General features: G+C 62.2%; 2 protein-coding genes across 2 annotated transcripts; both read right to left on the reverse strand.

Moving 5' to 3' along the window:
• Positions 1-1758: 1758 nt before the first annotated feature.
• Positions 1759-5238, reverse strand: FANCE (FA complementation group E). Its single transcript, XM_075722506.1, has 10 exons — positions 5015-5238; positions 4089-4722; positions 3966-4010; positions 3604-3663; positions 3373-3516; positions 3172-3295; positions 2479-2554; positions 2282-2348; positions 2047-2182; positions 1759-1847 (listed from the first exon to the last, which is right to left on the reverse strand). The coding sequence occupies exons 1-10, from the start codon at positions 5236-5238 to the stop codon at positions 1759-1761; spliced, it is 1599 nt and encodes a 532-aa protein (XP_075578621.1).
• Positions 5239-6555: 1317 nt separating this feature from the next.
• Positions 6556-8784, reverse strand: LOC142595111 (uncharacterized). The gene is made up of 8 exons (XM_075722549.1): positions 8780-8784; positions 8470-8589; positions 8051-8355; positions 7698-7789; positions 7363-7583; positions 7007-7117; positions 6760-6934; positions 6556-6687 (listed from the first exon to the last, which is right to left on the reverse strand). The coding sequence occupies exons 1-8, from the start codon at positions 8782-8784 to the stop codon at positions 6556-6558; spliced, it is 1161 nt and encodes a 386-aa protein (XP_075578664.1).
• Between the last annotated feature and the right edge of the window lie 3354 nt (positions 8785-12138).

Genomic DNA, 12138 nt, shown 5'->3' on the forward strand with positions numbered 1-12138 from the left:
CTGAGATTTATAAATCAGCAGACCAACTAAACAACCCATCAGATCATTGCTGCATCACCCGGAAGGCCAAGGTGCACAAAATGTACCACTTGTGCCTTGGCTCCTTCAAGCCAAGATAAAATCATGATGGTAATTAAGCCTAGTCCAGAATTATCATCTTCAAACAGGCTCAAATCAGTTTATGTCGATTCAGTGATGAGTTAAGGGCATTAAGAACTAAAGGGCCTGTGAACTCCACCATGCAGTATTGCTTGCTCTGGGCCATCACAATGCTAGAAAAACATGTGAAATATGGAGATTTTGGAGACGATGACTCTTTGCCTTGGGTACCAGGCTGCCACTGTGAGCGAGGAGGTTTGCCAGCTTTGTGCAGACCTGGAGCCGTAAAGGAGCGACCTGCTTCATCGAGGGCTGATGCTGGTAAGGCATCGTACTTCTCAGCTGTGAGAAACAACACAAGGGTGCACACAGGAAATACTGCAGCCCTGTCGCTCCATTTTTTTAACAAGAAGTGGATCTAGGTTGATTAAAACAAGTAGGGACACCTGCAATCCACACTGATGAGACACATGGATGCTCAGTCAAGCTCTTCAGATTTACAAAGTTATCGGAGATACTGGCACAGGGTAGGAGACATCACATCATCCAGCATACTCCTCAAGCCAAAGGGGACCTGAAATCTGCTTCTGCAGCTTCTTGCTGCCCAGTCGGGTAACACGGGGACCTGCTCAATGGAAAACCCTTTTTTATAAGGGAACATACAGGGAAAATGGGCAACGTTTCCTCCCTAAGGGGAAACGGCAGTCGGCCTTGGCCCCAGGATTGCTGCAGCCCACCTTCAGGTGCTCTTCAAGTACTTGTGTGCCAACATTACTCCATCCATAATGCAAAAATAACGGATTTTTTTTTTGTTTTCCTGATTTAAAAAAGCCACCTTTTGGGTACAAACCACCTACAAAAAGAGTCACCTTTATGCAATTACCCCCCTCCAGGCGATGCACAGCCCGGCCACCCCTCATGCCCATGGGCCCAGTGCCAATGTGTGACAATCCCGGGCTTTGCGGTGCCCATGCCACTGGAGGTTGGGAGAGGAGAGGGGAGGAGAGGAGAGCTGCTGCCCTGAGACATCCTGCAGCCCCTCCTCTGCCACCATCTTGGGAGCGGTGGGGAGGGAGACGCCATCTTGAGCATGGCAGGGCAGGAAGGTGGAAGCTGCCATCTTGAGTGCAGCAAGGTGCCCATGGCGGCGGGCTCCGAGGTGGCCCAGAAACAGACCAGACACAGAGCTGACTGGAAACGTATTCATTGTTTAACCAAGAAAACCCTCATCTTCAAGCCTCAGGGTGCGCATGGGGCTGGGATGGCATCGCCCAGCGATAGCCCACCTCAAACCAGGCTGGCCAAGCACAAAGGCGACCCTGCAAGACCCTGGGCAGAGGCACGGGTGCTCTGTGTGCCACAGCCCACGCTTGCTGGGTCTCCATCACGCTGGTGGTGAACCCAAGTGAGGGACTGGGCTGCAGCTACCACTGCCCAGCGAGCATCCTCTGCCCAAGGAAGCCATGGCCTTGCAGTTCCCTTTGGTGTTCACCTGGGAGGAAGAGAGAGAAATAAGGAAAGGGAAACTCACTGCAAACTGCACTCCAGCACGGCTTCTGCGGGCACTCGGTGGTTTCCCACCACCCGAGGCAGACCAGGAGCGTGGAGGCTGCCATCCCTGACAAGAGAGACCCCAGCCTGGAGGGCACAGCATCCATCTCACCTGGCTCCTTCCAGCACAGCCTGCAGCGATTTCTTCAGAGCCGCGTTGCTCTGATCCAGAGCGGCAGCCAGACGGCTCCGGTGGGCTGAGGTAACCTGGGACGGAGAGGAGCAAGGTGCAAGGACGGAGAGGAGCAAGGTGCAAGGACGGAGAGGAGCAAGGTGCAAGGACGGAGAGGAGCAAGGTGCTCAGAGAGCTGCGGCCCACCCGAGACCCCCGGGCCAGGTCTTGGGTCAGCTGCAGCCCTGGCTGACAGCCCAGCAGCTGATCTGCAGGACCCAAACCTGGTCTCACCTGGCTATGGTACATGGTGAGCAGGGCCGTCACCAGCTTGGCGTAATTCAGCGACGTGGCGAAGGCTGCGGCCTGCCGGCACAGAGTCAGGACCAGGAGATTGAAGAGCTCGGGGGGCAGCACCTCCTGGAAGAGAGCCGCGAGCGCGGAGGAGAGCTGCTCCTTGCTCCAGCGCTGCTGGAGCTGGCACGGAAACCCGGGCGGGGATAAGGGGGGTCCCCTCACCTGCCGCCCCAGCACAGCCTGCACCACGGGCAGGAGCTTCTCTGACAAAGGCACCTCCAGGACCTGGCTGCAAAGGATGGCAAAGAGACGCAACGCTCACACGGCCTCGCTGGTGCTCCTGAGTGGCCGGAGCCAGCCAGACCCATCGAGGCGGGCAGGAGGGCCGAAGCAGAGCTGTCGCCCCTGAAATCTCGTACCTTAGCACCAGTCGCACGCTGTCCGGCTCCAGGCACTCCTCCACAAGCTCGCACACCAGCTTGGTCTGCTCAGCACCTGCAAGGGCAAAGCAGAAGTGGGGGGAAGAGCCTCCAGAGGCTGCCAAATCCACGGGGACACGCCTGACCCTTCCCAGCACCCCTTCGCGCACGGGTACATCCCAGTCAGGACACACAGAAACCACGTAGTGCCCCTTCTACTGTTCAGGGTAATCCAGCTTCCTTTGCCCATCTGCAGCAAGGGTTTAATTAGCACCAGCCCCTAGGAAAAGGGGATGCTGCTGTGGCAGGGATTCATGCAGGACCCTCTTCTCGTCCCACACTGGGGCAGTTTTGGCCCCAGCATTAGTTGCTGTCAGGAATCCTCAAGTCCATGGAGGGATGGCAGCTGTTCTTTGGGAGAGCTGAGGCTGGAAACAAGCTTGGCCTCTCCCTCTCCACCTCAGGCATCTGTAAGCCCATCTCCCATCCTAACTCCCCAAGTGTTCCCCTGCCCAGATAAAACCAGCACCACCCCTCCATGGTTCCTAACACACATTTTGGGTGATAAACGCCTCCCAGCAGGCAGCACTCTGCAGTTGGGGCTTCCTTTCCTGCTGGATGCAGCCCACGGCCCCTCCCCAGCTCCCTGAGCTGCTCCCAGAACAAGCCGTGCCTCCTGCGAGCCCATCGCACCTTCCCCCGGCTCCCGTAGGACCGCAGCCACCAAGACTCGACAGAAGGGCTGGGAATACTTGGAGCAAAATGAAGCGAGGGCAGCCATGAGGTGGCGGGAGGGCGGCTGGGTGAGGGACAGGACCTATGGACAGAAAAGGCAGGAGATGGGGATGGCGGCCAGGGAAATGGGGTGCAGGAAACCTCTGCCCCCACACTTACTCGCTTGAGGAAGAGCTGCTCTGCCAGGATGGCTGCGCTGGTGTAGCTGAGGTCGGGGCTGAGAGCCAGCAGCCAGCTGCAGAAATGCACCAGGAGGTGCTCTGGGCACGTGGAGAGCTGGAGGAAGGAGCACAGCCCCTCGAGCTGGGGACGACAGAGGACAGGGACGTTAGGGACAGCAGCAGCCCCTCCGCAGCACCGGCGGGTTGCAGCGAGGATGCTGAGGCTCACCTGGCCAGGAGAGCAGTTGTTCAGGACGTGCAGCTCGGGCAGGATGCTCAGCTCGGCGTGCTGGAGGGAAACACGGCCCTTGAGTAATACACCAAATAAACCACGAAATACAGCTCCAGGGCTTTTCTCTTCTCTGCCACCCCCCGCTTCGGCCAGCACTGACCCCGCAGGCTGCCCGTCACCGAGCAGAGCCCTGTGAGGTGGGGGCAGATTTTGGTACCTGGGCCCAGAGGAGGGGGCAGCTTTGTGTCCCCCTCCAGTCATCCCAGTGAAACCCACCTCCTCCCCACCCCTTCCAGCGGCCCTGGCACGAGCCCGCTCAGACCATCAGCTCCAGGAGAGAGACAGAAGCAACCACTTACGTTGGACTCCTTCTGCAGCAGCATTTTCAGCCTCGGTCCATGCACCTGTGGAAAAGGAGATGAGCAGAAATCAGACTGCAAAGGCTCACTGCCTGGAAAGGGAAAGCAATCACCGCCTGGTACCTGGAGAAAGGACTGGACCTCCGCTGCCAGCTCTGCCTGGGAAATCTTCCTGGGCTCCCTGGCTGCATCCTGCTGGGAGCTTTCCAGAGCAGCTCCGGCCGGGCTCTGAGCACCTCTGTCCCCCGAAGCCTCCCCAGGCACCTCCTCTCCCACCTCTGCCGCATCCCCACCCTCCTGGGCTCCCGGGGGGTCAAATGCCGCCTCTTCCAGCAGCAACCTCTTCCCTTCTCTCTCCTCATCCAACTCCAGGCTCTCCTCCGACACTTTCTTGCGCTTTCCACCTTGAAGCACAGACTCAGCCACCTCCCCAGCAGCAGCGGGCTGCTTGCTGAAGCACCAGTTCAGTTTTCTTCGCCCCTCTGGTTTGTTCTGGGCAATTTTCCGGCACAGACACCTAAGCTGCTGCTGGCACGTGGAAGACAAGGGAATGGGAGGTGGGGAGCGCTCCTCCCCCTTCGGTCCCTGCCGGAGCAGATCCACCAGCGTCCGCACCCAGGGATCCACGTGGGAATCCTGCTCCACGGCCTGGAGCAGCCGGCTGAGGCAGCCCCCCGGCACCACGGCTTGCACCACGAGGAGCAGGGAGAAAAGGTTTCTCTGGCACACAACAGGGAGCAGCAGCAGACGTGGTTTGCTGGAAAAGGGGAGAAGAGGGAGAGGCGATACGTTAGAGAAAAGCCCCCGTCCTTACTGCCAACCTGCCCCGCGGAGCAGGGTCTAACAGGACTAGGAAGCGAGAAGAGGCAGCAAGCGCCTTCGCCAGCTTTTGCAGACACGAGCTGGAAGAGCAGCAGGTCCCTGCTACCATCCTGACTTCACGTATGGACCACTGCGCTGGGGGAAAGAGGATGCACGGTGCTGAATCGGGCACCTGATGTGCCAAACCTCCCGCAAAACACCGAGTTTTGGAAACGCGGGCGACTCACACAGCCAGGGCCCCCTCCGGCCCCTCCAGCGTGGGCTCCTCGGCGCACAGGGCTGCGGTGAAAGCCTGCCAGGGAAACGTCTGCCCCGGTCCCTCGCGGGCCTGGACCCGCGGCAGCATTCGGAGGGCGGCCAGCGTCCCAGAAGAGCCGGAGGCGAGCGCGTGGAGCAGGAGGCGGCACGGCTTGTCGAAACTCTGCAGCCAGGCCAGGCAGCGGGGCTCCATCGCTGCTGGGGGGGGTTCACAGCTGCCTACAAGAAAATTGGGGAGAGCCCGGCACGGGTCACACCGAGAAGGGTGCAGCGGGCGCATCCAGGACCCGGCCAGCTGTGCTCTGGAGCAAACCCTGGGGTCCTCCCTGCAGTTTCAGGGGCTGCCCTTACCTGCGCGCAGCCGGGCGCGTGGACATCCTCACCGCCCCGGGGTGCAGAAGCGTTACCGAGGACCCCAGCCGGGCCGGAGGAGCAGGGGCTCCCCCTCCGAGCCCCCTAAAACCACAGCGCTCGCAGCACCCCCATCACCAGCTCAACGCTCCCCCCGCTGCCCTCCGGAGGGGCGGGAGGGGAACCCCCCTGAGTGCTGCTGGCCGTGGTCCCCGTTGCAGCCCCCTCCCCCGGGAGCAGACCGGCCCTAACCCCCCCGGGGCCCGCACGGTATCGGCCCCCGGCCCCCGGCAAACCAGGCCGGGCACAGCCGCCCGGCCCCTGGGCAGCCCGCACCGAGCACTCACCGCGGGGAGGGGAGGGGAGGGGAGGGGAGGGGAGGGGAGGGGAGGGGAGGGTGCCCGGTGCCCCCCCGGAATGCCCGGTACCGGTACCCGAACGCGCCACCCCCGGAGCAGGCAGCGCGCGCCGCTTCCGGGCCCGCCCCGCCGGAAAAAGCGCGCCGCGTATGCAAATCAAGCCCGCATGCAAAAATTTATACATTATGCAAATGAAGCCTTAAAGCCAAAACCCTACCAGCCCCCCAACTCCAGCCCCCGGGGTGGGGTGTACCCCCCTGCCCCCCCCAGCCCCCGAAGGAGAGCCCCCAGGCAGCGTTACGTTACACGGCCCATTTTATTTCATAATTTCCAGATTTGGCTAAAAGCGGTTTAAAACAGCACCCCACAGCTGCCCGGCTCCCCCCGCCCTGGCGCCGTGTGCATTAAACCCGCCCCCCCCGTGCCCCCCAGCACCCAGCCCAGCTCCTGCGGGGTCTCCCATGGGTGCAGAGCGCTGCAGCACCAAGGAGGCGAGGGCAAGGGAAGCGGGGGGCTGCGCCCCACTGCCCTGGGACCCCCGCAGCTCTGTCCGTCCCCCCCGCCTTCCTTGGGGGAGCAGGGATGTGAGACCTGCTGGGGGTTCAGCCATCGACATGGTGGTGGCTGAGAAATACCAGCTGGGCTATTGCCCCATCCCACCCTGCCCCTGCAACGCCCTCCATGCCCGGAGCCACCCCAAACCAATGCCGGGAGCAGCTAGTCACATCAAAAGCAGATGCCTCCCCCTCCCGGAAGACATTTCCTCGCTGCCAACAGCACCCAGTGGTGCACCCCACGGCTTAGTCAGAGTCGCTGCAGTCGGTGAAGAGCGTCTCGTGGCCGTAAGTCGAGTACCGAAAGTCTGTCTCCATCAGGGCCAGGGTGACAGCCCACTCGAGTATGCAGAGCTCCTCATCCTCCTCGTCGGAGCTCTCCGAGGGAGAAGGGCTGAACTCCTGCAGCACAGCAGAGAGGGTGAGCCCCGGCCTCGGGCCACGTTGCACAGCCACCTGGTGCCCCAGCCCCCCTGGGACGCGTGCCCCACTTACGACAGGCATCCTCGGCCGCCGTCGTCTGCGCTGCGGCGGCCGGCCGGCGGGCAGCTCGTGCAGGTAGATGCAGTCTGACTTGAACGGGCAGCGGCCACGGTTCCGGACAAAGAACTTGCACCTGATTTTCCTATGGGATTCAAAGCACGGTTGCAAGCGCAGCTCCCGGCACAGCACAGAGCCTGCAGCGCCACGCACTCACCCCGTCCGTGCCTTGAAGGTTTCGATGAGCTTCTCCTTCTCAGCCACGTCCGAGACCCAGTATTTGTGGGGGATGTAGTAACTGGAGGTGACCCGGCACTCTGGGCAGGCCCTGGGTGAAGGTAATGGGTGCAGGTGGGCCTCCCAAAAAGGGAGCAGGGAGCACAGGCTCAGCACCCACGCTGCGCAGTCCCCACCGCCATGGCCTCATCCAGCATCCCCATCACAGCTCCCAAGCGCCCATTCCTGAAGGAAAGTTGCTCCAATCCCAAAGCCACATCGCCAGACCCAAGGGAGGATTTCAGGGTGCAGAAGGGGTGATGGTGACCACCATGCCACATCCCCATCCCCACTCACTTGATGACCACGCTCTGGAAGTCCCGGCTGCGACGCCACTTGCGGATGCAGCCCACGCAGTATGCGTGGCTGCAGTTCGGGAGGATCCCAAAGAGCCGCTCCTCCGGTAGCGGCTTCTCATACACCCGGTCCATGCAGATGCCGCACACCACGGCCTCGCTCCGGGCCCTCAGCGCTGAGGTGGGGACCGGAGCTGCCGCAGCGCCCAGCTCCGTGGGGACCTGCAAGCAGAGCAGCGCGGCATCGCAACCCCCCAGCTCCGTCACTGCCCCAGCCTTGGGGACTGACGCAGGGCAATGGGGACTGCCCCGGTCCCAGGGGACCCCCAAGCCCACCTCTGCAGGGTCAGTCCATGTTGCTGTCTCCACCGCTGCCTCTCTGGGGTCAGGAGAATTTGGATCCAGTCCCGGCCCTCGTGGGTGGGAGTCTGCGGGCAGGAGAGCTCTCAGAGGGGAAAAGCACATCCCGCCCCATCATCAAAGAGGCGGGCGGGCTGCTCGGAGGGCACAGGCTCAGGCCTTAAGGTCCCCACCTAAAAAAGCTGCTAAGAGAGCTTTCCACAGCCCCAGCTGGGCCCCGCCCAGAGATGGAGGGAGGAGGGTTTGGGTCAAGAGCAGACACATGCACAGGATGCTCCACCGTGACCAGTGTCCCCAGCCCCACTGGTCCCTGGCACCCTAGCACCTACCCGAGGCACCCTGAGCTCGTGCAGGGACCAATTCTCCGCCGACGGCCCCACGGGGGACATTATCAGGTTCTGGGATGATCTCCTTGTCTTTCTCTTCCTCCTCAACCTCCACGCTTGGGAACTTGAAGGCCACGTGCGTCACGCTGGGGACAGGGTGGGCCGAGCCGTACCGGGCTCCCCTCCAGCCCCGTGCCACTGCCGCAGGCGCGCTGCTGGGCTCTGAGCTCCGGTGGCCGGGGGGCACGGTGGGCACGGAGCCGTAGTGTGTCCCCACTGCCACCGGCTCCTCTTGGATGTGCTGGTAGCTGGAAGAGCGCAGGGACAGACACATGCACAGAGGGTCCCATCAGCCCAGCACGACACCTCCCGGCTCCCAGCCCATCCTTGTGGCGTCAGGCCCCCTCCTCGCTGCCCCTTACCTGCACCGCTCTCCGTAGCTGCAAAACCCGCTCTGGAAATACCTGCAGATCTGGGCTGACTTTCTGTCGTGCGAGAAGCGGCAGTTCTGGCCCCACCGGCAGGATCCGCGGGCAAAATTCCTGCCAGCCGGAGAAACCGCATGGCCGGGGTCATGGCCCGCCCCAGCCCCGCTCCCCCAGCCACCCCAAAAATCCCCCCTGGGTACCAGCTCTGCCTGGATAGGGGCATATTTTGGAACCCCCAGGCTGGTGCCTGGGCTCGGGAGCCCTGCAAAGCCCAGCGGGCAGCCAGGGCTGTCCCCCCTCCGGCCTCATCTCCCCGTGAACCGCAAAGCAAACGGGGCCCAGGGCTGGGCCGGCCGAGGGGGCTCCGGCAGCCGCTGCCGGGGCTGGGGGGCTCTCCCCGGGGCTGGGGGGGGGCTCTCCCCGGGGCTGGGGGGGGGCATGGAGGCAAGCCGGGGGTACGGAGACCTGGGGCAGCCCCCGGCTCCCCGTGGGGCATGGAAAGGGGCAGGAGTCCTCGCCTTGGGGCTGGCAGGAAAGGGGGGGGGCGGCTGGGGACCCCCAGCTCCGGAGGAGGGGGGTGCAGCCGGACGGCCGGGCTCTGTCCCCTGCAGGGGAAAGGGGGAGGGGGGCTCAAGGGCATCACAAAGCACCCTCTGCCCCCACAGCGAGGGGCTCGCAGCCCATCTCCCCCAAAAGCCGCCCCCCCCCCCCCCAAGTCCTACCTGCAGAGGGGTCTCAGCCAGCCCCCCCCGACCCCTTAACGCCCCGGACGCCACCAGCGAGCCCGGCTCCATCTCCTCCCCGGCAGCCAAGGGGGCTGGGCCACCCCCCAGGGCTCTTTATGGCCTTGGGTGGGCGCAGCCCGTCCCCACCCAGGTAACCGGCCCCGGCCCGGCGGGCTCCGCGCCTTAACCCTCGCCTTGCCGCTGCCCCGCCCCGGCCGGGGCCGTGGGGCTCCCCGGGCCCCCAGCTGCGCGGGAGAGGCGGGGGGCACCGGCTCGGCCTCCCCCGGGGCACTGAGCAGGGGGGAGAGGGAAGCCCCGGGGGTCTGCAGCTGCTCCCCGCAAACTCTCGGGTGTTGGGACTCGGCCGAGAGCGGAGCCCGGTGCCAGCACACGGCCGGGCTGCCCCTGAGCCCATCGTCGCCCATCTTGGGGTGGCTACAGCCCGGCTCAGCTCCTTGCCCAGCTTCACCCCCGTAGCCAGGGCCACGGGAAAGATTTGGGGCAGGGGAGCGCTCGGCGCTGAGGTTGGGACCCCACTCACGACCAGCTCTCGCTGCTGTCAGGTTTGATGGGAAACGCAGGCAGGAAAACCACGGTAGCTATGACAGCTGGGAATCACGGTGACCTGGGAATCACGGCAAATCCTTGGGAACCACGGCAAATCCTTGGAAATCACAGCAAATCCAGCAAATCCCATCGCCTCTGCTGAAAACCCTCCCAAGGGCAACCCTCCCAGGGCCGAGAGAAATCCCTCAAAGAAAGGCCAGATGCTAAAAGGTTCTTAAATATTTAGTTCAGTTTTATTTAAAGTCAAGTCAGTTTGTAGACACTATTTATATTATTAAAAACACTTGGAGGTTTGTACTTCTAGCAAAAATATACATTTCAGTTTGAGGGATGTTACACTGCCGAGGAAGGAAAAGCAAAAAGTTCCCCAGGTGATGAGCACACGAGTCCCGCGTGCCGGCCACGGCGGGGGATGCCACCGGGGGATTCAGGAAGGACAAATCCGCCGGGCTCCATCCAGCACACGCTGGTGCCTTCTCCAAGAGGGCTTCAAAGTGCTTAAGAACTGGTAATTCCTAACAGCCCTGCGAGGTAGGGAGGGGAAGGGGCTGGGCAGGCAGAGGGCAGGGAAACTGAGGCATGGCAAGGAGCCGGAGGGCGGCAGCAGGGGCAGGTTTGGGACCGGCCAGCCCTGTGGCACGGAGGGGAAGCCCAGCGCTCTTCCCCTTTGGGTTTTAAAGGAATTATTGCACCAGGGAAATCTGCAACCCTGAAGAGGAGGAAAATAAAATAAAACCCGACTAATTTGCTCCCGCAGCCCCTCCTTGGGAAGAGCAGTGTTTTAGTAAGGCTGCTCGGGACACGCAGGACCACAAGCTGCAGGCGGGTAAGCGCCACTCCTTAGGTCAGCCACCATCATCCCGACAGGGGACCGAGCCCTTCCCGGGTCCCTCCTCTCTCCCAGAGCCCGGGTGACGCAGCCCCTCGTGCAGGGGTCCCGTCCCAGGCACAGGCAGCACCGTGGCATTTCACTACAGCTGCGAGAAGTTGCGAGGTAAAGTCCCAGAAGAGCTCTGGGTTTAGGCAGACCCCGAAGCCTGGAGCTGTCCCCGCACTCGGGATGGCGGCAGAGGAGGGCAGGGCAGCGTCCCCGACCCGGCCGCGCTCACCAGGAAGCTCCCGCTCATTGTGAGCATCCCACCCTCTCCCTCCCCTTTTACAATACTTGACATTTATACTGTGTTTTACAGCTGCAAAGCTCTTTGCAACCAATCCTCGTGCTCCCCTCCGCGCAGAGAGCGGGTGACAATCCGGCTCCCTTTCACAGAGGGGAAACTGAGGCAGGGCAGGTAACAGACAGGTCAATGCCCTTTCAGCATCGTGAGCTGTGGGCCGGCCGTGGCTTTGCTCTCCCCTTGCTCGTGTCGCTGAAGGCTTCGCTTTCCCCGGTGCTCACAGGAGCCCTGCTACCGGGGAGCCTCTGCTGCCCGCGCCGCCCTGCAAACCCCCCCGAGCCCCCCGGGCCGCGGGAAGGGAGCTGCAGGACGAGCCGCAAGCCCTGCCACCTAAACCCCGACCAGTCCCAGGCCTGCCCCTGGCCCCGCACAGAGCTTTTTGGTAACTCATGTCTGCGCTGAAGAGCCTGGGGAAGCAAACGGATTCTGGCCTCTGCTCCGAAGATGACTTTTTCTGAGTCAAACCCTTTCCCTCCCACCTCCCCATCCCTCCCTCTCTCAGACTGAGGTGCCGAGGGGAGGCTCCCTCTGAAATGGGGGTACCAGGAGCAAGGGCTCCCACAGGGCACTCAGGGGAAGGCAGAGATCACCCAGTCCCTCTGGGAGACAGGAATACGCCACGCAGTGACGGGGGGCTGCAGCTGGGGGTCTCTGCTAGGACAGCCCTACCCGTCTTCAAATACTCTGGCTTTTCTTTGGGAAAGAAACATCCTTTCATGACACTGTCCTAGACTTCACAGCTCAGGACTACGTCCTCGGAGTGCAATATAAAAACAGAAAATAAAGACACGCCGTAAGTGCTGTTGCTGGCCCCGCCGGATACCCGCACCGTGCTTGGGTCTCCTAATGACCTGAGCATCCCCCACCGTTCCCAAGCTGCCGCGGGAAGCCCACCGTCCTGGCCACGTAAACCGGCCGGCCGCTCCAGATGCCCCGGAGAGCAGCTGAAGAGCTGGGCCGTAGTAACGGAAACAGTAGCTTATGATTTGCCTTTGTAAATTTGTTAGTGTGTGTTAACGGAAGCCCTGGCCTAGCAGGTGGTGGCTGCAAAATCTTACAGCACCTTGCCCTATGTACCATACGTCAGGGTTATGTAGAAAAAGAGTTTCCAGTAGAAGAAATGGAAGACACGGGGAAAGGTTTTCTTTGTTTCTGTACAAAGAGTCTTGATGGGAATCCATGGCTTCACTCTCATA

This window comes from Pelecanus crispus, chromosome 17 (genome assembly GCF_030463565.1).
Source record: "Pelecanus crispus isolate bPelCri1 chromosome 17, bPelCri1.pri, whole genome shotgun sequence".
NCBI lineage: Eukaryota > Metazoa > Chordata > Aves > Pelecaniformes > Pelecanidae > Pelecanus > Pelecanus crispus.

Bases quoted from the DNA above. Each gene is read 5' to 3' on its own strand.
- LOC142595111 (XM_075722549.1), bottom strand. The intron at 7,790-8,050 runs GTAGGTGCTAGG...TCCTGCCCGCAG, and splicing joins ACGAGCTCAGGGTGCCTCGG to ACTCCCACCCACGAGGGCCG. The intron at 6,688-6,759 runs GTGCAACGTGGC...TCTCCCTCGGAG, and splicing joins GGCTGGGGCACCAGGTGGCT to AGCTCCGACGAGGAGGATGA.
- FANCE (XM_075722506.1), bottom strand. From the start codon at position 5,238: ATGGAGCCCCGCTGCCTGGCCTGGCTGCAGAGTTTCGACAAGCCGTGC. The intron at 4,723-5,014 runs GTGAGTCGCCCG...CCCCTTTTCCAG, and splicing joins CCGGAGGGGGCCCTGGCTGT to CAAACCACGTCTGCTGCTGC. The intron at 4,011-4,088 runs GTACCAGGCGGT...CCTTTTCCACAG, and splicing joins AGGTCCAGTCCTTTCTCCAG to GTGCATGGACCGAGGCTGAA.